Source organism: Notamacropus eugenii, chromosome 5 (assembly GCF_028372415.1).
Source record: "Notamacropus eugenii isolate mMacEug1 chromosome 5, mMacEug1.pri_v2, whole genome shotgun sequence".
NCBI lineage: Eukaryota > Metazoa > Chordata > Mammalia > Diprotodontia > Macropodidae > Notamacropus > Notamacropus eugenii.
The window spans coordinates 355,803,092-355,826,492 of NC_092876.1; the positions used below are offsets into that span (position 1 = coordinate 355,803,092).

General features: G+C 36.7%; 1 protein-coding gene and 1 long non-coding RNA gene across 4 annotated transcripts in view; one reads left to right on the top strand and one right to left on the bottom strand.

The window, feature by feature from the left end:
• Positions 1–19,735, top strand: part of SLC9C1 (solute carrier family 9 member C1) — a 96,815-nt gene extending 77,080 nt beyond the window's left edge. For 2 of the 3 annotated variants that reach the window (XM_072614016.1, XM_072614015.1), the window contains exons 21-30: positions 494–642; positions 3,108–3,233; positions 3,407–3,505; positions 4,744–4,914; positions 10,778–10,909; positions 11,035–11,220; positions 12,486–12,612; positions 14,343–14,404; positions 16,686–16,788; positions 19,252–19,734. In XM_072614016.1, the coding sequence (XP_072470117.1) occupies positions 494–642; positions 3,108–3,233; positions 3,407–3,505; positions 4,744–4,914; positions 10,778–10,909; positions 11,035–11,220; positions 12,486–12,612; positions 14,343–14,404; positions 16,686–16,757 (1,124 nt within the window). In that variant the 3' untranslated portion in view covers positions 16,758–16,788; positions 19,252–19,734. Of the gene's footprint in view, positions 1–493; positions 643–3,107; positions 3,234–3,406; positions 3,506–4,743; positions 4,915–10,777; positions 10,910–11,034; positions 11,221–12,485; positions 12,613–14,342; positions 14,405–16,685; positions 16,789–19,251 lie in introns of all 3 variants that reach the window. The other variant, XM_072614017.1, reaches the window with a different exon arrangement.
• Positions 1–23,401, bottom strand: part of LOC140506653 (uncharacterized) — a 40,130-nt gene that overhangs the window by 15,803 nt on the left and 926 nt on the right. Inside the window, exon 2 of the long non-coding RNA XR_011968025.1 lies at positions 14,987–15,085. This is a non-coding gene — a long non-coding RNA (uncharacterized lncRNA). The remainder of the gene's footprint in view (positions 1–14,986; positions 15,086–23,401) is intronic.

The window sequence follows — 23,401 nt, forward strand, 5'->3', positions numbered from 1 at the left end:
ATAGGTTAGATTATAATCCAAGTATTTTAAATGAATTAGTGTTCAGAAATCCAGAGCAGGCCAGAGGGCATTGGAAAAATCATAGCGCAAATATACAAGAAAGAGTTTGGGTCCAGGGTACAAATTGGTCACAGAGGAAGAATCAGAGTAAAGTCTCAATGGCTCTGTACAACAGCACAAGTAAATTGTGATCATAGATCAAGAGATGGGGCTGTTTTCCTGTCATCCTGACTTTAAGCATTCTTTTTTAAGAATAAACAAGAGCTGGCAAGTATGGCTGCAATGAGATAGAGGTCTCTGCTAGTATTTGTGACAGAGGCAGAGAACTATGTCAGCCCCTCTCATTCCTCAACCTCCCTCACCCCAGTCCCAGTTCTAAAAGGGGCACAAGCTATTCTCCTTCTCACATAAACCTGTAGAATTTTATAGCAAAGACTTGGGCTTTAACAAGCTGACTGATGACATAATAGAAACATTATCTGTTTCTTTTCAGGCTATTTGGAGTATGATCATCCAGATATTGTCATCCCTATGAAAACCAAGGAGGAAATTAACAGTTTGCTCAGTATGGCTTCAGAGATTGTTAGGAGCTTAGAGTCAAAAGGAATAATTAATAAAGTTGAAGTTTCTGAAATACACAAGGTAATAAGGATAATTCTATCAGTATTTATTAGATTGTAATTAGATTAAAGTAGTAAGCTCCTTGAGGGCAAGGTCTTTTGCCTCTTTTTTGTGTCCCTACCCCTTAGCATGGTACCTGGAACACAACAGGACCTTAATAAGTGTGTATTGACTGATGGTTATTGTCTAAGCCTGAACTTAAAACTTGTACTGTGTCTAACAGTTATCTGTGAGATAAAAATAGCTGACTTAACATCATCCCTTGCATAAAATCATCTAACACACTGCCAGAGACTTCTTTTGTTGTGCCACCACAGTAGGTAGACCCTCTTCCCTTCTTCTCTAACACTACAAACTGTGCCTGGGAGTTATGTGTGGGGAAGTAAAGCAAAAGGCTACAGGAAGAGGATATTCTGGACATATAGTTTGCATTAGATCATAGTGGGAGAGTTGAGTTTGATGTCTGCAAATGTGGTGCTTAGGTGCCATGACAGTGCACTTAGGAGTTCGCAAGAGAAGTGGCTTGAGAGTATGAGTGTGGCTGAGATCCTGAGAAGCTGAATTTCATTGAGACTGATAGCAGCATAAGTACAGAAATTCAGGGAGAGAGGCACTGGGGCGGGGGAAGGTCGGGCTGGTCAGGATTGTGAAGCAACACTTGCCATGCAGTATATACCAGTAGGAAGTGAGCTGATCTTCTGATCTCCCTACTGGGTTGTGTTTCATATAAAGATCTTCAGGGTCACCCAAGGCATGAAGCATCATGACACATGGTAGATAAGACAAAGGGAGAATAAAGTTAGAAATCCTGAACAGGAAAGCCAGGCAAATACATCAATGGGTTCAATTATCTTCATATGGATGATTGTCATATATTTATGTAGGGAGAGGCCATCCCTACCTCCAGCCGTGTCCCCACCCATTTGCAGGGTAGATGTCCAGAGAATAGTTTACTCAGGTTCAAAATTTTCCATGAGTCTGCTATGTACTGACCATGGAGAGAGTCATTGTGCATTTTCACTGTCTCTCTGGATCTCAGCTTCCCTTTATCTCTTTATTTTCACTGTCATACTTTTACTAGACTTCTTTCTTCTCTATTACTAGACTTCTTTCTTCTCTATTCCTCCTCTACCTTCATTAGGACTGTTCACCCAAGTCTCATATGACCAGTAATCCTTATAATTTTATCATATTTCTTACCAAGTAAGCAAGACATAGTTAAAAAGCATAGAAGTAGTCATAGTTTTCCTTAGTCTGCCAGTTATCTTACCAGTCTTCACATTCTGGGATCCAAACTATTTCTTACTGAGGCTTACTTCAATCCCTTCTTTCTATTATTAACAACCTATGCTCTATAAATGCACCCATTATACATTGTATTTATTTTCATTTCCCCTAGTTTTCTGGTAAAAATTATTTCGGAAATGTCAACCTCAACCCTGTTAACTAAGGGGGACAGGAATCTCATATTTCTCATCTAGAAGGGCAAAGAAAGTGAGTGCATTCCCAAATGTCAGGCTGTGATCGTTTAGAGCACAGGGGAGAACCAGTAGAACAGGGATAGAACAATTGTAGCTAAGCTAAGGATATCTGTTGTTGTTCAGTCATTTTCAATCATGTCCAACTCTTTATGTCCTCATTTGGGGTTTTCTTGGCAAAGATACTGGAGTGGTTTGCCATTTCTTTCTCCAGCTCATTTTGCAGAGGAGGAAACTTGGGCAAATAGAGTTAAGTGACTTGCCCAGGGTCATAAAGCTAGTAAGTGTCTGAGGTTGGATTTGAACTAAGGAAGAGGAATCTTTTTGACTCCAGGTCTGGCACTCTATCCACTGAGCCACATAGCTGCTCCAAGGATATTTATTCCTTCCCATCTATGATTTTCCCTTACATGGAATTTGATCAAATGTGAGGCATAAAGGTAAAAAGCAATACTCACAAAATGCCTTTCCATCACAGTTTATGATCAAATATGAGATGAGGAAAAATAGAACTTGTTCAGCAATTGAAATCAAAATGAGCAAGCCACTGGGTATTACAGGGTTAAACATAAAAATCACCATCAACAACCAAAAGATAAGCTAGCTCATTATTCTGGCTCATCACAAATAGAATGTAGACCTGAGAAAAGCCACAAACACTGGAACATTCAGTATTATTCATTAATGAGGATGTTCATCAATACCACTGACCGAAATGCATATAAAAATGTTTAGGATGGGAAAATTCTTTGAAATTATAACATTTTAAGCAATTATCTGTATTAAATCATGTTGGAGAAACACAATAAAAAATCCATCCATCTAGGCAATCACAACATAAGGAAGTAGTGGGAGAGGAAAATCTTATTGGATGGTTAGGTAAAAGGAAAGGGAATGGGGAAATTTTGGAATAAAAAACACAGGAAATGTCCTTTTGTTAGCAATAACTGTTTTAGAGGTTCCATCAAAGCTCGCCAAGACTGAGTCTTTTTTTGGTTTGCTTCATAGATGATTATTAACAAAAAAAGAGATGTGCTAGATTTTGAACCTGTTATCAGACTTCCTTCTCTCGAAGAAATGTTATACCATGTTCCATGGCTGAATAAATCAAATATCCACATAAATTTCATTAAGGTAATATTTTTACTAATACTTATTTTTATCTCTCTTCTCACTCTCCCCAGTTTTGTTTTCACCCTTTCATTCTGATTTAGTTTCTGAAATGATTTAATTTTGTTGTTATTATTTTATCTTGACTTCCCTCAAACAAAAACATCATTCTTATCTGAGCATTTGGTGATTTTTAGAAAAAAGTCGAAGTCTTGACCTTTGATTGTGGGAATAATATATTTGAAGAAGGTGATAATCTGACAGGAATATATCTGATTATCTCTGGCATGATAAAGGTAAGAAATCCATAATTGCAAAATTTGTACTAAGGTAATATCCTTCAAAACTTTATAACACTAAGAACTTATTAAGCTTTCCCTTGTTGCTCACTGTCTGTATTACCTTGGTTAAATCATTTGGCCTAATAGGTCTCAGTTTCCTCATCTGTAAAATGAAGGAGCTAGGCTAAATGACCTCTAAGGTCTCTTTCAGGTCTAAATCTGTGATCCTACAATCCAATGAATTTGTCCATCTTATCCTACACAAATAGATATGCATTGGGCTAGTGTTTAGGAAAGCATCTTAGGAAAATCAGTTCAGAAAGAAGCAGGCGATAGAAGTAGTGATAGATTATGCAAACTATGAACCAAGTATTAATAACTCATATCCACAGAGTTTATAGAGATTAAATAATTTATTCCCAAAGCTGCTTAGCTGGTCTATGTAAACTAGGATTTGGACCCTAGGACTTGGTGCCAAGTTCAAAACTCTTTCAATTACATCAAAACGCCTCCTCCAGAGGCACAATTTTGACATCTGTGTGAAACAGAGAAGACTGATGACCACATACCAGTCTTTTCAGTTATATTCATAAATGGGTACAACAATCAGCACCAATAGGCACACTCCATTAAATTTAGTTGAAGAAACATTAGATAACTGGGGTTATAAAGACAAAAGCAAGATTTGTCTATCCTCAAGGAGCTTCCATTCTTCCAAAGGTATATAGTTGGTACAAGGTAATTTGTGGAGGGAAAAAATATGAATTTCTGGACAGATCAGGTAAGGTCCCATAGAGGAGGTGCCTCAAGCTGTGCCTTAAAGAAAGATTAGGATTCAGAGCAGCTGAGCTGAAGTGAGAATGCATCTGAGGGAGAGGATAGAGATGATGAAGAGAAAGAAATTTCAGCTTGGTATAAAAAAAGTTTTCTAGCAATTGGAACTACCTAAAACAAAATGAATTGTCTCAGGAATTAGTTGATCCTCACTTACTAAAGATTTTAAAACAAAGACTGTTGGTAATTACACTTGCAATGAAAAATTCCAGAAGTCAAATTATAGGAAAGTATTAGGATAAATATTCAGAGAACAGGGGGTAGGGGTAAATGAACCATGAACTGTATGATTATTTGGAAGGGGCTTTTGTTGGTTAATTAAGAGGTTTGGGTTTGATTGGTTGGTTGGTTATTTTTGAGGGGGCAGGAGGTAATAAAGGACAATTGTTTGTTTTATCTTATTTCTTGTTTGTGAACAGCGAAAGAGTTCCAGACCTTATTTTGGAATTGACCAAATGCTCTCGGAGACAGAACAAAAAAATCATATCATTTATGCAGACTACCTCATCAGTGGGGCAATCATAGGAGAGTTGAACTGCTTAACCAATGAGCCTGTGAAATTTACGGCCACCTGTAAAACTGTAGTAGAGGTCAGGAAACATTTGGATATGGCTTCCTCTTCCCCTGATAATTGCTTCCTTTTATTAGCTATTAAGTTTAAATCCATTAATAAAGATGCTTCTATATTTAACACATTTATATGAGGGCTGAAGATGAGGGCATACAAAGGCTCGTGAAGGGATGAAATCTGCATATAGCAGACACTTATAAAGGTCCACATTTTTTCCAACTTAATTGTTTGATGAAGCTGGCCTAGCTATAATGAAATTCATTATATATCATCATACCAAGGGAAAGGTTTCAAACAAATTAGTTAATAGGTGGTACTCATTAAGACTTATTATGCACACTACTGAGGTGATTACTTCAAAATTTATCCAATTTTATGTAAATACACACAATAATAAGTTTTATGCATATATAATATGTTGCATATAATATGTATAACATATCATATGTAATGGATGCACCTGGAGTCAGGAACAACGGAATTCAAATCTGGCCTCAGACATACATGAGCTGTGTGACCTTGGGAAAGGCATTTAACCTCTGTTTACCTTAATCCACTGGAGAAGGAAATGGTAGACCACCTCAGTGTTTTTGCCAAGAAAACCTCATATAGGGTCACAAAGAGTTGGATACAACTGAACAACAAAAAATTATATAAATATATGTAAATATATAATATGTAAATAAAATAACATAAATACACAATATATTTAATTACATAAATATATAAATATGTCATAAAATAATAAATACACAATTATATTAATATTTTAATAAGAATAATAAATATATTTAATTATATAAACATATATAATTAATACACGTTCTAACTAACTGAAACATAACGGTCAGCTTTTCTGAGGTTTTTTTCTTTTCATTTAGACAACTAGTTGCTTAAGCAAAGCAGGACTGCCTCCAGAGAGAGCAGAAACACCCTGTCTGCCTCAAGTCTCTGTATTTCTTTTTGTACAAGCAGGGATTGAGGGATGTGAAGGTTCCCAGGCTGGTTTGTCTGTCCCTAAACCAGATGTGGCAATTTACTAAGTGACAATCATCTTAGAAAGGGGATGTGGCACACTGCATAGAGTGCTAGATCTCACAGTTCAGGAAGACCTGGTCTCCAATCCCATTTCCAGCATTGCAGGACCACAGGCCAACTATTTAATTTCTCTAAGGCTGTTTCTTCATTTGTGAAATGGATAATAACAGCTGCATTACCTACCTCATAAGTGAAGAGATGAAATGAGACTGAAATGAGTTAATGTATGCAAAGCACTTTATGAACCTCAAAGTGATTCCTATATAGATGTCATAGAAAGAGAAAAAGTATATAATCTTTCTCAAAGTGTTCGGTAAAATAGAAGAGTTCCTGCCAAGGCTTGTTTGGCTGACAGGCCCACAATGCATTCACATCTCCTTCTCAAACGAGAGACTACATTCTGGGTCAACAATTAAGTCATTTTTTACCCTCAAAGAAGAGCTGCTAAGTGCCAGGTGTTTCCAGCACTGTCAGAGATTGTGACAGATACAAGGTAGTGAAATGAATAGTCTTCCCTCAGAGAGGTCACCATCAAATTAAGTAGACGAAGAGAAGAACGTTAGAGATGTCACAAAGTAATTTATGATTAAATAGAAAACAAATAGCCTAGACGTTAAGTGCCAGAGATAGAAATTACTGTCAACGATAATGCTTGGGGTAGAGGACAGAGGGCTAGAAGAAAACTTACCAGTCATTGTGTCCAATTCAACCTCTCCAGTTGTTTGATGAAGAAAGAGGTCCCATGAGTTGACTAAAGTCATACTGATAGCCAAGTACTGATGTAGGCATTTGAACCCAAGTACTCGGACTCCAAATCTGGTGTTTTTCCCCTATGCCACACTGTACCACAGACCTACATTCTACAAGAAAATGTGAAGACCTCGAATAGGCTTTCCCTAACTTACTTTCTTGCTTTGCATATAAATTTGACCACTTTTGATGTTCAGTTGTTTTCAGTCAAGCCTGATTCTTGTGCCCCATTTGTGGTTTTCTTGGCAAAGATATTGGAGTGGTTTGCTGTTTCCTTTTCCAGTTTGTTTTACAGATGAGGAAACTGGGTCAAGTGGGGTTAAATGACTTGCCCAGAGTCACACGGCTACTAAGTGTCTGGGGTCAGATTTAAACTCAGGTGTTTACGACTCTGGGGGTCAGCGTTCTATCCACTGTGGCGCTTAGCTGCCTCCAGTTTGACTGCTGCTCATGTAATTTAGCTATCCTTCTGGATAGGCCTCTCAGAATCTATCTGACTACTAGATTTGGGTATTGTTTTTAAATTTGTTTTTGAAAGTGAGTGTTTCAGAAGGCTGGGTTTGAAGGCGCTGGACTTGGGCGGTTCAGTCATGTCTTACCTGAATGACCCTGACCAACTCACTTCATCTCTTATGGACTGGATATCTTTGAATCTATAAAAATGAACTAAATTATTGCTAAAGTTCCTTTTAGCTCAAACTCTGTGATCCTGTCTAGGTATATACAGTGTGATTGCTACACTGGAGTAAAGTTTTATGGGGAACTTTTTGCTTGTTTTTTAAAATCTCCTAACAAGCATAAAACAGTTCTGGGGAGAAAAAACACAATCACGTATAATACAAGATGTTCCCTGTCCATCCTCTATATCCTTCTGTAGCAGAGCTGTGTGACCCTAGGCAAGTCACTTAACCCTATTTGCCTCAGTTTCCTCATTTGTAAAATGAACTAGAGAAGGAAATGGCAAATCACTCCACTATCTTTGCCAAGAAAACCCCAAATGAAGTCACAGAGATTGAGACATGATTGAAACAACAACCCCCACCCCAGCTCCCATCATCACCCCACCTCCCCAAAAATTCACCACATTGCAGCAGGAAAAATTTTGGATTTGGAATCAGTTGTAGAGATGGGTTTGGTGCCCTGGTTCTAATGCTAATCTTTCTGGACCTCAGTTTTCTCATGTGCAAAGAGGGGAAAATAATACATGTGATACTTACCTCAAAAGACTATTGTGAAATTTAGTGTCACATGTCAATCATTTTGTAAACTTTAAAAATGACTTTCCACATCACAGTGGAAAAATCATGTCTCGAGAGTGAAAGGACCTGGGTCCATATCCCAGTTGTGAGACTTTGGGCAAATTACTTAACATCCCTTGTCTTCAGTCTCCTCATTTGTACAATGGCTTCTGAAGTAACTTCCAGCTCTAGAGTTTTGGTTCAAAGTAAGTGCCAGCTACCATCATCATTTCTGCTCCCTTTAGCATTACTCACCTTTCAGAGCAGAGGAGGATGAAGAACCATTGGAACATAGCAAAGAAGCAATATTGAGCCATCTTAATGGAGAAGAAAATTTAATTTGACTTCTAATAAGTATGCTAGATATTATTCTTTCTCTTTGTGACCTCATATTTTTTGAAGTTTTCATAAATTATTAATCCAAATGTCAGGCTCTTTTCAAATATGCTCATGAATCATTTTAGTTTCTCACTCAAATTTTCTGGGGGTCTGCCTTAAAACAGTATAAATTTCCAAAAAGGCACATGTAATTTTCTCTATTGAGGGGGTTATTGTTAAAGAACTAAAGCTATTCAAAACCAAAATACATGAAGAAAATTTATTAATAAAATGAAATAGCTCGAACTGATGACTTTTTTTTACACTTTATATCTTAATGCCTAGAATTCTCAATTTGTTTTAAAAAAAAATAAAGGTTCATAAACTTGGTTGTTATTCTAATACATTGGTGGCACAGTGAATAGAGCCCCAGACCTGGAGTTGGAAAACCCTGAGTTCAAATCTAGCCTCTGATGAAATCAGGCCGTATGACCTGGGGCAAGTCCCTTAATCTGACTCTTTGCCTCAGTATCCTCACCTGTAAATAGGTGATAATGATAGTACCTACCTCCCAGGGTTGTTGTGAGGACCAAATGAGAAAATATGTAAGTACTTAACGCGGTGTCTCACACATAGAAGGTATTATATAATTGTCAGATATTATAATGATGATTGTGGTGTTTTATCTGAAGGTACATAAACACAATTTCAAAAGGGGCAAAATTTCCTTTAACTAGGATTCTTACTGTTCCTAGGAAGAACAGAATTGGCTTTTATCAATGGAATATCTGTTTCCTCTGTCTACTTCTTTAAAACCTGTGTAAATAATAGCCAAGATACAAAATAAAATGTCTCATTAGTGATATGCTGTTTAAGTGACTAAAATTAAAATGAACATAAAGAGATAAAAATGAGTTTTCTTGATAAGTCAAATGATAGGTATCCTCCCCCTCCCCACCAGTGACAAAAAGAGGTAACATACAAAAGAAAGCTTTGGACAGAGGTTTGATTAAAGAGAATGGCAATAAGAAGGCTTTCCTAAATGAGCAATAAAAAGAAATAGAAAAAAAATAGACTGGGAAAGATGAGATTTCATCAAGAAAATTAGAGATGTCAAAGGAATGTTTCATGCAAAATTGGGCATGATAAACAAAAATTAACAGGAGCAGATGAGATTAAGAAGTGGCAAGAATACACACAAAACTGTTCGAGAAAGATCACTAAAAACATCACTAAAAACATCACTAAAAACCACAATAATGTAGTTATTGATCTAGAGCCAGACATCCTGGAGAATGAAGTCAAATGGGTCTTAAGAAGCATTGCTAACATTCAGGCTAGTGGAGGTGATGGAATTCCAGCTGAGTTATTTAAAATTCTAAAAGTTGATGCTGTTAGAGTGCTGCACTCAGTATGCCAGCAAACTTGAAAAACTCAACAGTGGCTACTGGATTGGAAAAGATTAGTTTAGGTCCCAATCCTAAAGAAGGGTAATGCCAAAGAATGTTCAAATTACCAAACAATTGCACTCATTTCACATGCCTGTAAGGCTACACTTAAAATTCTGCAAGCTAAACTTCAGCAATACATGAACCAAGAATTAACAGACATGTAAGCTGGTTTTTAAAGAAGCGGAAGAGCTAGAGACCAAATTGCCAGCATTCTCTAGATTATGGAGAAAGCAAAGGAGTTCAAAAACATCTACTTCTGCTTCATTGACTATACTAAAGCCTTTGACTATTGATCACAACAAAATGTGGTAAGCCCTCAAAAAGATGTGAGTACCAGATCATCTTATTTGTCTCCTGAGGAACCTGTATGTGGGCCAAGAACAAACAGTTACAACCAAATATACAACTGATTGGTTTACGATTGGAAAAGGAGTAAAACAAGGCTATATATTGTTACCTTGCTTATTTGACTTATATGCAGGATATATCATGAAATGCTAGAATGGGTGAATCAAAAGCCAGAATTAAGATTGTCAGGACAAATATCAACAATCTCAGATATGTAGAAGATACCACTCTGATGGCAGAAAGTGGGAAGGAATTAAGAAGCCTCTTAAAGAGGGTGAAAGAAGAGAGTATAATAGCTGGCTTGAAGTTTAATATCAAAATAACTAAGATCTTGGCAACAGTCTCATCACTCTGGCAAATAGAGAAGGAATGGAAGCAATGTCAGACTTTATTATATTTGAGGACTCAAAGATTACTGCAGAAGGCAACTGCATCCACGAAATTAAAAGACCCCTTGGAAGGAAGCCTTTGGCAAAGCTGGAAAGCACACTAAAAAGCAGCGACATCACCTTGCTGACAAAGGTCTGTATAGTCAAAGTTGTGGTTTTTCTAGTAGCAATGTATGGCTGTGAGAGTTGAATTATAAGGAAAACTGCACCCCTATGGTTTCCATAAACTGGAAAACCCTTTTTTTCAAACCATGATGGCAAAGAATATTTTCACCTTTCTTAAAAGTGTGAAGACTGAAATGATAAATTTCTGCTTTTAGATGTGACATCTTCCTCCCTTCCTTTTCCAGACCTATTTCATCCCCAAATATCATTTGTATGATACATTTAAAGAGTGCTGTCCTTCCATAGAATATAAAATATGGCTCAAGTTGGCGCTTGGTGTTGGTGCTCAAAAAGTCAAGGAAATGTTGACTTATGAGGTGAGATGCTAATTGCCCTTCCCCCTTTCAGCTCATCTGAAAACACTGAGTGTACTTATACTTCTTAAATGAGACTGATTTCCACACACAAATAACATATGCTGTTTCCTTTTTCTTCCTTATAGGATTGGACATACAACCTGCAATTGCAGCTCTGTAATGTGTATGTGAGAGATGTACCAATAGATACCAAAGCTGATATTTATGACGAAACTGTGAGCTATGTTATTCTTGTTTATGGAAGTGCAAAAGATTGTCAGTTACAGAAAATGTATTTTGCACCCAAATTAATTCCTAAAACATGTCATCAGGTAAAGGAATAATCTTATGTGACCTCTAGGTAATAATCCATATGTCTATTATAATATAATATTTCATATGTAACATGATTTCTCAAAAAGTAAATATTACCTTAGACTGTATTAAGAGAAGTATAAGGTCATCCAGGACAAGGGGTATAATAGTGCCATTCTTTTATGTCCTGTTATGTCCGAGCTGGATTTTGTGTTCTGATCTTGATGTCACATTTAATAGGTATAGTGACAAAACTAGACAGCCAGTAGAATGGAAGTTCCTTGAGAATAGGGACTATTTTTGGTTTTGTCTATGTGTCTCTGGCACTTGGCAAAGTACCCTGCACATAGTAGGTGCTTAATAAGTGCTGATTGAATTCAACTGAGGAAAACCTGAATAGTGAGGAGTTCAAGAAACTATGTCATGTAATGACTGGCTGAAAGAATTTGTAATATCTAGACTAGAAAGAAGAAGATTGCCTTTTATAAGTGATGAATTCATTGAAGTCACAACCTTCAACTACTTGAAAAGTTTCTGTGTAGATGAGGCAAGAGACTTTTTTGCTTAAGTTGAACAGGTAGAATATTACAGACCATCAGATACAGTTTAGTAGAGAGAAGAAACCTCTAAAAATTAGATTTGTCCAAACATTCAACAGGCTAATTTCTCAAGTAGTGAGTTCTCTATCATTACGAATATGGCTGAAATTCCTGCATTAGAAAGGAGATTAAATGACCTCTGGTGTCCCTTTCAAATCTTTATCTCTATGGTTTATGTGTTTTCAAGCTACTTTTGCTACTCTATCCTCCATAGTTAATAATATTGATAAATCAAGGATTTGCAATTTTGTGGACAGGAAAAAACCAACTCAAATTCCCAACTATATTTAATTTAGTAAAGTTTTATTGAATCTCTTGGAGCTTGGAGTAGTTAAGAGACTTATCTCTGGTTTAAATGTCAGAGGTAGGAGTTGACCCCCGATTTTCCTGTTGCTCACAAGCCCTAGTCCATAAGCTAACTAGTTGAATAAAAACATTAAATCCAGTAACTGAATTTTGATTTGTAAAGTGTCCTCCCAGACTTGATGTTGAAAACACATGGATAATAAACCAAATTTTTCAATTGTTACTCAGGTTATTTCGTTAATACCTAAGAATACCAATTGGAAGCATTAACTAACCTACAGGAAGTGTGCTCTGAGGAGAGAAGCTTAGAGTTATAACTGAATATTATTGTATTTTAGTGTTAATCAGTCGTTAATTTGTAATTTTTGACCCTCTAGATACAAGGCACTGCAACAATAACAAAAATACTAGTGATTCAGACATCAGTTGATCTAAAGAAATGCAGGGACAACACTAATCGATATGTCCCTGTGTGCAAACATGTAGTAAAACGTAAAACTCATGGTGAGTTAGATATGTTTTTTTCTCCTCCAGTTTTCTTACTACAAAAAGAAATGTATATCAACATGGACATTTCAATTCAATTCTACTTCTCAAATTAAAATGAGAATTTGAACACCAATCTTCTTGACTCCAAGTTCAGGATGCTATCTGTGATCTCTCTCTCTCTCTAAAGAACATTAGAACCTCAAAATGCTCCAACTTCTGTTCCTTCATACTCTTTACCCCCATTCTTTTGTTTGTATGTTGCATCCCCTCCACCCAGCCATTTTCCCAAACCCTGTCATTTTCTTATAATATTCCAAGAAGAAAGAGAAAAGAGAACTGGACAAGAATTATGGCTATTATAATACTTTCACTTTCCTATGTCCTCTCAAGTACATCCTCTCTCAGACTTCTACAAAACCCTCTGCAGAAATCGTTCTGCAATAACTATGACAGATTCCAGATTTAGAACTTGAATCCAAGCTTAAACTTTCTTAAACTTATTTAATATATTACTAGTCTTAAAACTGCACAAAAATTTTTGGGAGAGCATGTAGTTTATAGTCTATCTTCTTCAAAAAGTTATTTCTACATCTCTTTCTGCCTTCATTGCAGTTGCAGGTGACTATAAGCATGGAATATTACATGTACTATCAGACATAGTTGGGTGATATATTGGTTAGGCTTTGCAGAATTGGTATTTTTTAATTGGTAATTTAAAAAATAATTCTTTCAAGGGACGGAGGAGGGGAGGAGAAAAGATTATAATTAAGCAATGAATGTGATGTGAAGTGCTGTCAATTCTATCTTTACAGCATCTCTTCTTTCTATTCCCTTGTCTCCTGTGATATCACCACTACCCTTGTACAGGTCCTCATCACCTCATCCATCGACTATTGCAATGGCCTTCTGGTTGGCCTCTCTGACTGACATCTGTTCCCACTCCAGTCCATTCTCCATTTAGTTGTCAAATTGACCTTCCTAAAGGTCTGACCATGACACCCCACTCCTGTTCAACTAGGTAGTTGTTTCCTATTACCTCCAGGATCAAACATAGACTCCTCTGATGACTTTTAAAGCTTTTCTTAACTTGTCCTGCTCTTCCCTTTCCAGCCTTCTTACACCTTCCTCCTCTCCATGTATTCTATCATGTAGTGACAACCACTTCCATATTGTTCTTGTATAAGACCCTCTGTCTCACAATTCTACTTTTTCACTATTTTGTCCCCTATTCCTAGAATACCCTTCTTCTTCTTCTTTTTCATCTCCCAACTTCTTTGGCTTCTTTCAGGTCACAGATAAAATTCTACAGATCTCAAGAGGCTTTTCTCAATTTGTTTGAAGGATACTTCCTTTCTTCTGTTGATTATCTCCAATTTACCCTGTCTATATGTTTTTTGTACATTATTCTTCACATATCATTTCCTCCATTAGACTGTAAGGTCCTTGAGAGCAGGGACTAGATTTTTGTTCTTATTTTTGTCCTTTTTTGTATCCTGAGCACTTAATACAAGGCTTGGCAAGTAGTAGAAGCTTAATAAATGCTTGTCAGCTTGATTTGATATTTAAAAAATGGAATCAATAAAAATTAGATTTTTAAAAAGTGATTTCTGACCCCTGAACCTAAGGTTCCAATGCAGCTCTAAGTCACTATTTGTGTGAACTGGCTATTATTTGATTATTTTGAACTGATAGAAAGTGTAAATTATTTCTCTAGTTGGTCTGATATGATCTTATCTTTGTATCAGGTTATATGAAATTTCCATCGGATTCCATTTCTGAAAGGAACCTACCTACGGACACCACTGTGGTAAATTAAGACATTCTTTTGTTGTTAAGTCATTTCAGTCATATCCACTCTTTGTGACCCCTTATGGACTTCTCTTGGGCAAGATATTGGAGCAGGTTTGACATTTTCTGCTCCAGCTCATTTTACAGATGAGGAAACTGAGGCAAATAGGGTTAGATGACTGGTCTAGGGTCACATAATTAAAAAATATCTGAGGCTGGATTTGAACTCAGGTCTTCCTGACTCCAGACCCAACATTCTAACCACTGTGTCACCTAGCTTAGTTTATAATTTGGTAGAAGGAAGTCTGGACTATAGAATACTACCCAATTTATTTTCCTCATTTTGGGAAAAAAATGCAATCTACTGAATTTTTTACAGGTCCACATCTTTGAAGATACATTCAAAAATGTGCTTATTATTTAAAAGATTATAGCCCAAAAGCCAATGTAGCGACTCATGGTGGGTACAATCAGTTTGCAATAATCCTTCAAAGGGGCTTCATAAAAGAATTAATGAGCCAGTCAATACTGAAAGCAATAATTTCTTTTAATTTATCATATTTAAAGGAAAGTCTTCCAAAAGAAAGGCAACATGACTTACCTGGAGATAGCAGAGGAGAAGGCAGAAATGACAGGGAACAGAGACTGGGGCAACCCAGAAAATAAGAAGGCCAGCAGGGAGTCTCAGGCAAGATGATCTCTAAACCATGGTGGAAAGAGACAGTCAATGATAACCCATGCTTCAGGGAAGCTTAGGGGTCAAGGAAGTTCAGGCATTGAGACTGCTTCAGGAGCTTTAGGGGGAGCGGAGAAATGGATTTGATAAATTTCCCACCTCTGCAGTCATAGTCAAAGTCATACCAATCATCCAGGAAACAAGGAGTTTCTAGCTCAGAATGTTCCAAGTAAAGACACTTCAGAGAATCTGGAGTTCCAAAGAGGGAAGGGGTAGGGAAAAAAGAGAGGCATATGAAGAAGCCTCAGGAAAGGACAAGACTCAGGTTGGGTCAGTTTCATAACCCCATTGACCGACTTGAGTTGGGGGAAGAGTTGGAGTACTTGAATGAATTAGACGATTCAGATTCCTGAAGTCCACCAAAACTACAGCCAGAAGTTCTCCAAATCAGGTACCATTGAGAACTTGCAACCTAGCTCTGAAGGGCTAGTGAGGAGCCCTGAGCCAAAGTGGCAATCAAAGGTGTAAGGTGAGGGTACAACATCACCTAATTTCAACTGCATGCTGAAACGCAGGGTACTACACATGCCAAGGATTGTTTTTGTTCTAGAATTGTCTAGGCTGATTTTGTATCTCATCTCTCAGGCATGCTGAAATAGACAAAAAATGAATATTAGTATTTCCAGATTCACGTTAACTACCAATAGGAATAAACAATCAGTAAATGTATATGTTTTGATTTGGGGAACCACAATGTTCCACATTCTACCAATCTGAGAGGTAGTTAGGTAGCCCAGTAGACGGTACTGAAATCTGGCCTCAGATACTTTCTAGCTATGTGGTCCTGGACAAATCTTTTAGCCTCTGCCTGACTCAGTCTTCTCATCTGTAAAATGAGGATAAAAATAGCTAATTCCTCCCAGGTTGGTTGTGAAGACAAAATGAAATGCCATCAGTAAAGTAATATTAAGGACTATAAAAATCCTAGCTAGCAGTAGTAGTAATAGGAGTAGAGCTAGTAATTAGCAATTTATTAGCATTGCTATTATCAGGGAATCACGGATTTCCTATTGCCTACCTTATGGTCCAACCTTTGGAGAAACTGAAAATACAACTATCCCTTCCACATCATGACTTTCCCCATCATGGTTCTGATATATCATGGGTCAGCATAAGAAATTAAATGGAAATCTTGAGGGGAATTTGCTGAAGCTTCAGACAACATGCAAAGGCCAGCAGGTGACCCAGAAAATGTTTAGAAACTAAGACATGCATACAATATATGCATAGGATAGTATCATATGAACATATTTTATCTTTTAATACCATAATGATTCAGACTTCTTCTTTGGTAAAAAGGGAGGGCCAAAATTTTACACAGGTTTTCCAGATTGTGGGGGCACTGTGCCCCTAACTCTCACAATGTGGAAGGGGTAACTGTAGTAAGAAGCTAGAGAACTCCAGGAAACAGAGGGTACCTGACTGGCTTTGACATCCTAAGGAGTCAGGGGTGATAAAGAATATGGGACTTGGTAGGACTGACAGCACAGGAGTGACAACACAAAGAGTGGTGTTAAAAAGGGTCCCAGAAGTTGGTCACTATATACCCTTTCTCACTTCCTAGAATCTTCAGGAACGTATGAAAGAATGTCCCACCAACATCAGGGTGAACTTGGAAGCACTTGAGAATTTCTGATTTCCTAGACCCATCTGTTCTAGAGGAGAAGGTAAAGAACCCCTTCCTTGAATCATATCATATCCTACCATTAAGTTGGTTCTCCTGAGTTTCTGAGTATCAGTTAGCTATTATCTTGGGAGAGCTTCTTTTCAAATAAAATCTTTGGTCCTGGTTCCTGAAAATCCTTTCATTCTTACTGACAACATATGTCCCCTAGTTCTCCTTTTATGTTTCTCTTAATTATTTTCATGGGTATAAACTGACCAAATCAGTTCCCAATCCAACAAATGTTTATTGAGTTCATTCTTTGCCCAGTATTGTGCTAGGGAGAATATGAAATAACTGTAAAATATAGTCCCCAAATATCTTTAGGAAGTTTACAATCAAGGTCAGGAGGTATGACATACATACATGAAACAGTGGTATTGAAAGTCACCTGAGTGATAGAGAGGAAGTCCTAGAGGAGGGAGTAGAAAGTCCTTTGGGCAGAGTGGAAATGGGACTCTAGTCTGATCTTGAAAGATGAGCAGTCTTCAGATAAGCAAAGAAAAACAAAATAAAACAAAGTATTCCAGATAGGGGAAAACTGCCTTAGCAAAGGTCCAATGTTAAAAAAGGATCAGTGAATAGACCCATAGATCAATCTTCCTAGGGGAAATGGCTTCATACATGATAGTCATGAGCAATAAGGTTGGCTGTGTTGATTAGGACCAGACTGATCGTGGAAGGCTTTGAATACCAAGCTCAATCTAGAGCAGATGGGTGAAAGTGGTGCTTTAAAAAAAAATTAATATGGATATAGTATGAAAGAGAACTTGGGATTAGGTAAAACTGGAAGGAGAGAAGAGATACATTAAGAGAAAATTGAAACAATCTGAAGGTGAAAAACTGTGGTATAGATGTATGTACATAAAGGTATATATAGACATGTATATATACATGCATATTTGTATACATACACATATTACACATGTGCATATTTGTTTTGATCTTAAACAATCCATTTTTCTGATCCACTAGGCCTTTCTTTACAAAGTACTACGTGTACCTTTTAAAGGTTTATAGACCACCATGCTTGACTCAGGAGAATTGAGAAAATGCACCTTCCTTTTCTCTTTGCAGAGGTGGGGGGGGACTATGGATATGGTATTACATATACTATCAAGTATACAGTATTGTATATATCTGTCAGGCGTAGTCAATATGTTGATTGCTTTTGCTTTTTTTCTCTTTTAAAATCTTTGCTCATTGGGTATGGAGGAATACTTTCATAAAAGAAGGTGATAAGAGAATGTTAAGAAAAATAAAATAAAAACAATTTTTAAAGATTTATGGCTTTTAATCAAAATGCAAAGTTTTAAACACTTTGAACTTGAAAAAGGGAATAAGGAGTCACTGAGGACATAGGAGAACTCACTTTGATATGCCCCAAACTTACCCATACCAGTCAGACAATAACTCTATAGAAAAAGCAAATGAGTCCGAAAACTTCAAAGTTAGATACCATAGTATTGTTATCTCAACCACTCCTTTGGTTAATTATTTCCTTTACCATCCAAATAGCTTTGGCAGCAACATCAATTTACAACCTATGTCCCCCAGTTCTCCTTTTATATTCCTGTTAATTATTTTCATGAGTGTAAACTGACCAGATCAGTATTGTGCTAGGGAGAATATGAAATAGCTGTAAAATATAGCCCTCAAATATCTTTAGGAAGCTTACAATCAAAGTCAGGAGGTATGACATACACACATGAAACAGCAGTATTGCAAGGAAGTGTAAGGGGTTATATAACCTGAGTGATAGAGAGGAAGTCCTAGAGGAGGGAGTAGAAAATCCTCTGGGCAGAGTGGAAATGAGACTCTTGTTTGATCTTGAAAAATAAGCAATATTCAGATAAGCAAAGACAAGCAAAACAAAACAATCTATTGTTGCCCAAAGTTCTAGGAGTTCAATCTATATGCTGCCCAAAGTTCACTAACTGATAAACTGCTTAGACTTCTTTCTGTTCTCCATCTGCATTCGGCCTCTGACACACAAAGGCTGAGTAACTATGGGGAAAGTCAAGCTCTCTCAGTACTATAAATGGCATAAAAGGTGCCAACCTGTATTAGCAGAGAGAATTTTCTCATCCAGTGGTTCCCTATCCTAATGAAATTATACATCAGGTTCCTGCCTTCTTTCCCTCTTTGCTAGGGAATGGATTTGGCACAGTGCTCCAATTACTCACCCAAATGTTCGGAAAGCTCTCCTCAGAACCTGACCTTAACATTCTAACATGTAACAGTTGTCACATACTTTAAGAATTTTTTTAAAATGGGTGATCTCACCTATCTCTCCTTCTTTACATTGCTTTGTACAATATCCTTTTATTAACTACCTCAAGAAATGCTAATGTGCATGAATTTGATCTGCTGTGATTACTGTAACAGTTGTAATTTTCAAAAATGTGTCCTGATATCTCAGAAGTCTTTAATATCTTGAAATTTATTTTTTCACCCTTTCTCATAGGATTGGTTAACAAGGCTACCTTCCTTTTTTCTTCAAAGAATCCATTTTTTTTTATGTGTACAGTATTTCCTGCTATTGGCTATTGCCTCATTGTGGAGAGATGAAGATACAAAACTTCAATGATCCCACCCTAACATCCCTTGGCAATGACTTCAGTAAAACGTAGATTTCATTCATAATACTTTTCTTGAAGACATTTTTAGTAATTCCTTATATGTAAATTTATGTTTTGTTCAAAGATCCCAGTGTAAGTTTCTGGTTTAATTTCTTACTCATAGAGATATGAAATAAGCTTATGTCACATAGTTAATATATTAATGTTAGAGTTAAATTAACTATAGTGCTGTGTTTAAAAATTAAAGTATCAATATTTGAATTTGAAACTACTTCTGGACAAAGAGTCTTATTATTCTGGTTAGTGCTGTCCATGTGTTTTTCCTGTCTTGAATTTCATTCAGGATATTAAAGTGTTAGAAAACAGAAATTATTTGAAGGGGTAGAAGAAGTGCTGAGGATTAGGTCTGTTGTTCACTTATTTTCAGTTGTGTCTGACTCTCCTTGACCCCATTTGGAATTTTCTTGGCAAAGATCTTGGAGTAGTTTGCCATTTCCTTCTCCAGCTCATTTTACAGATGAGGAAACTGAGGCAAATAGTTACTTAATACTAGTAAGTGTCTGAGGCCATATTTGAACTCATGAAGATGAGTCTTCCTGACTCCAGGCCATACCTACTTTATATTCCATGGAGTGGAGCCAGAGGTCAGGGTAGACCCCTATATTCCAGGACCAACCTGCAGGTGCTCATGCCTGGGGCATTTCCTGCTACTCTCTTCCTCAGGGTTATCAGGAATGGTGCCAAAAAGAAAGGAGGGAGAAACAAGTAGATAGTTGCGTTCCTCAGGAACATGCTATAGTAGTGGGAGAGTAGGAAGCTCAGGTATCTGAGCTACCTATATATTCAGTAGAGAAGTCTTTCCTATGTTTGTGTCTGGAGTTTAACTGAAAAATGTTGGAACTACATCATTTATGAGCTGCCAAATAGTTTGAATTGTATTTAGTAACTGGCTTAGAAGTTCCATTTGAAATATCCAAACTTAAACTTTGAAAGTCCTACATTGAAAGTGGAGAGTTGACTTGAGTTACTAATTGAACAACAGAAAAAGATTTTTTTTTTAAAAACTGAACAGCAAAACAGGACAACAATAGATAATTTCATAATCAGAACTCCTTGAAAGCCCACTCTCCCCAAAACTGGACACTATATTTTTAGAAATCACAAATGAAAGACAATCAGATTCATTAGAACCAGAGAATAAAGTGTAGGTAGAACCTACCAATCACATCCTCAGGGAAATTCCCAAAGGAAAAGTTCCATAATTGTCGTAGCTAACATCCAAAGGTCTCATAGGAAAGAAAAAATACAAGCAGCCAGAAAGGAGCAGTTTAAGATCACAAGTAGGAGCAGACAAAATGTGAAAATGAGAAGAACATAGTATTCTAAAAGGCAAATTATATAAACTTATAAACAAGAATAACATCCTACCATGCTACATAATCCTACAGCGGGGGAAATGGATCCTTAATGGAATAGAGGACTTTCAAGAATTTCTGAAGAAAAGGTTAGAAATTGGTAGAAATTTTAAAAACAGATGGATGTCTCTTTAGAACAGGAAGAGGTTCTTAATCTGATGTGTGTGGACAGATTCCAGAGGATTCCTGAAATTGGATAGGAAAATATAACTTTACTTTCGCTAATTTCTGAATGAAATTTAGAATTTCCTTCAATTATTTAATCATTATATTGAGAAGGGGTCTATAGTATTCAATACTGGGGGTGAGAAACCTATGGCCCCAAGGCCACCACCCTCTAGGTCCTCAAATTTGAATCCAAATTTCACAGAACAAGTCCTCTTAATAAAAGGATTTGTTTTGGAAAACTTGAACTCAGTCAAAAGACCTCACCCAAGGACTTAGAAGGCCACATGTAGTCTTGAGGCCACAGGCTCCCCACCCCTGCCTAGATGGTGAAAAAGGTTCATGATGCAAAGTTTAAAATCCCTGGCTTTCAAATCTAAATATTTTCAGAGTGCAAAGTGGGTTTTAAATAAGAGAAAACAGAGGTCTTAGAGGTTCTGTTTTGAGGGTTCAAAGAGAGAAGAGAAAAGAGATCAAAAGGAATATACTAGTGTAGAAAGGGAGAAAAGGGCAATGGAATTGATTTCTGCTAATTGAGGTATATGAGAGTAGGAAAACATGGGTGAAAAAAAGAAAACAAACATGGGAGTAGGGGTGGACATCAGAAAAGCCTCACTCATCTGAAATGGACAACGGAAAGTTGAACCCTCACACAAAGTATTTTTTAAAATATTTGATGCAGTTTTATTTTCTTAATTAAAAACTATGTGCTTTTGACATTTAAAAAATTTTGAGTTTCAAATTCTCTCCCTCCCACCCATCCATTGAGAGGGCAAATAATATGATATCCTAAAACTGATACATGTGAAATCATGCCAAACATTTACATATTGGCCATGTTGTAAAAAAAAAAGCAAGAAAATGAAAGAATTGCACTTCAGTTTGCACAATATTGCTGTTATTACGTACAGCAATCACCTGGTCACGTTCACTTTACATGTAAGCATTCTCAAGTCTTTCTGAGACCATCCTGTTTCTCATTTCTTACAGTACAACAGTATTCCAACACAATCATCTCCACAACGTGGCCAGCCATTCCTCAGTTGATAGGCATCCCTTGTTCCCAATTCTTTGCACCACAAAAAAAAAAAAAAACCTACTAGAAATATTTTTGTATAAACAGGTCCCTTTCCTTTTTCTTTGGTCTCTTTGGGATACAACCTAGTAGTGGTATTGCTGGGTCAAAGGGTATGTACAGTTTGAATGCCCTTTGGGCACAGTTCAAAATTGTGCACCAGAATGGTTGGATCATAAAATACTATTAGAGAAAAAGAAAGCACAGAATGATTGGAACAGTCCACAAGTCCACCAACAGTACATTAGTGTCCCTGCTTTCTATATCCCCTCCAGCATTTGTCATTTTCTTTTACTATCATGTTTAGCAAATCTGATAGATGAGAGGTAGTACTTCAGAGTGTCTTGATTTGTATTTTTCTTATCAATAGTGATTTAGAACATTTTTTCACATGACTAGACTGACTTAATTTCTTCATCTGAGAATTGCCTGTTCATATCTTTTGGCCATTTATCAATAGGGGAGTGGCTCTTTTTTTTTGTAAAATTGATTCATATTTGAAAAATAAGACATTTATCAGAGAAACTTGTTGTAAAAATTCTTTCCCAATTTCTTACTTTTCTTTAATTTTAGCTGTATTGATTTTATTTGCAGAAAAACTTTTTTAATTTTATGTAATCAAAATTATCTATTATAATTTCCATGATCCTCTCTATTTCTTGTTTGGTCATAAAATCTTCTCTTATCTGGCAGGTAAAATTTTCATGCTCTCCTCATTTGCTTATGATATCACCCTTTATGTCTAAATCACATATTCGTTTTAACCTTATCTTGGTACATAGTGTGAGATGTTGGTCTACATCTAGTTTCTATCAAAATACTTTCTGGTTTTCCCAGGAATTTTTTGTCAAGCATTGAGTTCTTGCCCCTTAAGTTTGGGTCTTTGAGTTTTTCAAACACTAGATTACTGTGGTCATTTTCTACACACAATGTGTTTTGTGCACAAATACATCAAACTCAATAAAGAAACAAGCAGACCTTGAGTAGAAGCACGTTAAAAGGAAGGATAAAATGAGGTAGGGAATAACACCTTTAAACAAAAACAGATTTCCCACTTCTAGAAAGGGACATAAAACCAAAACTGTAATCTTAGGTGGTGCCTTAGATTTCTTCTTAGACAACTGGGTAATGACTGAACAAATCATGTTCTGTGAATGTAATGCAATATTATTGTACTATAAAAAAATGGAGAAAGAAACAGTATCAGGGAATTCTGAACAATCTGAATGGTTAGAACAGAACCAGGAAAGCAAGTTAAAAGGACAACAACATTACAAAAAAACAACTTTAAAAGACTTAACTCTGATCAGTGCAATGACCAACCATCCCCAGAGGACCTATGATAAAGCTTACCTCCTAACAGAAATGATGGATACACAG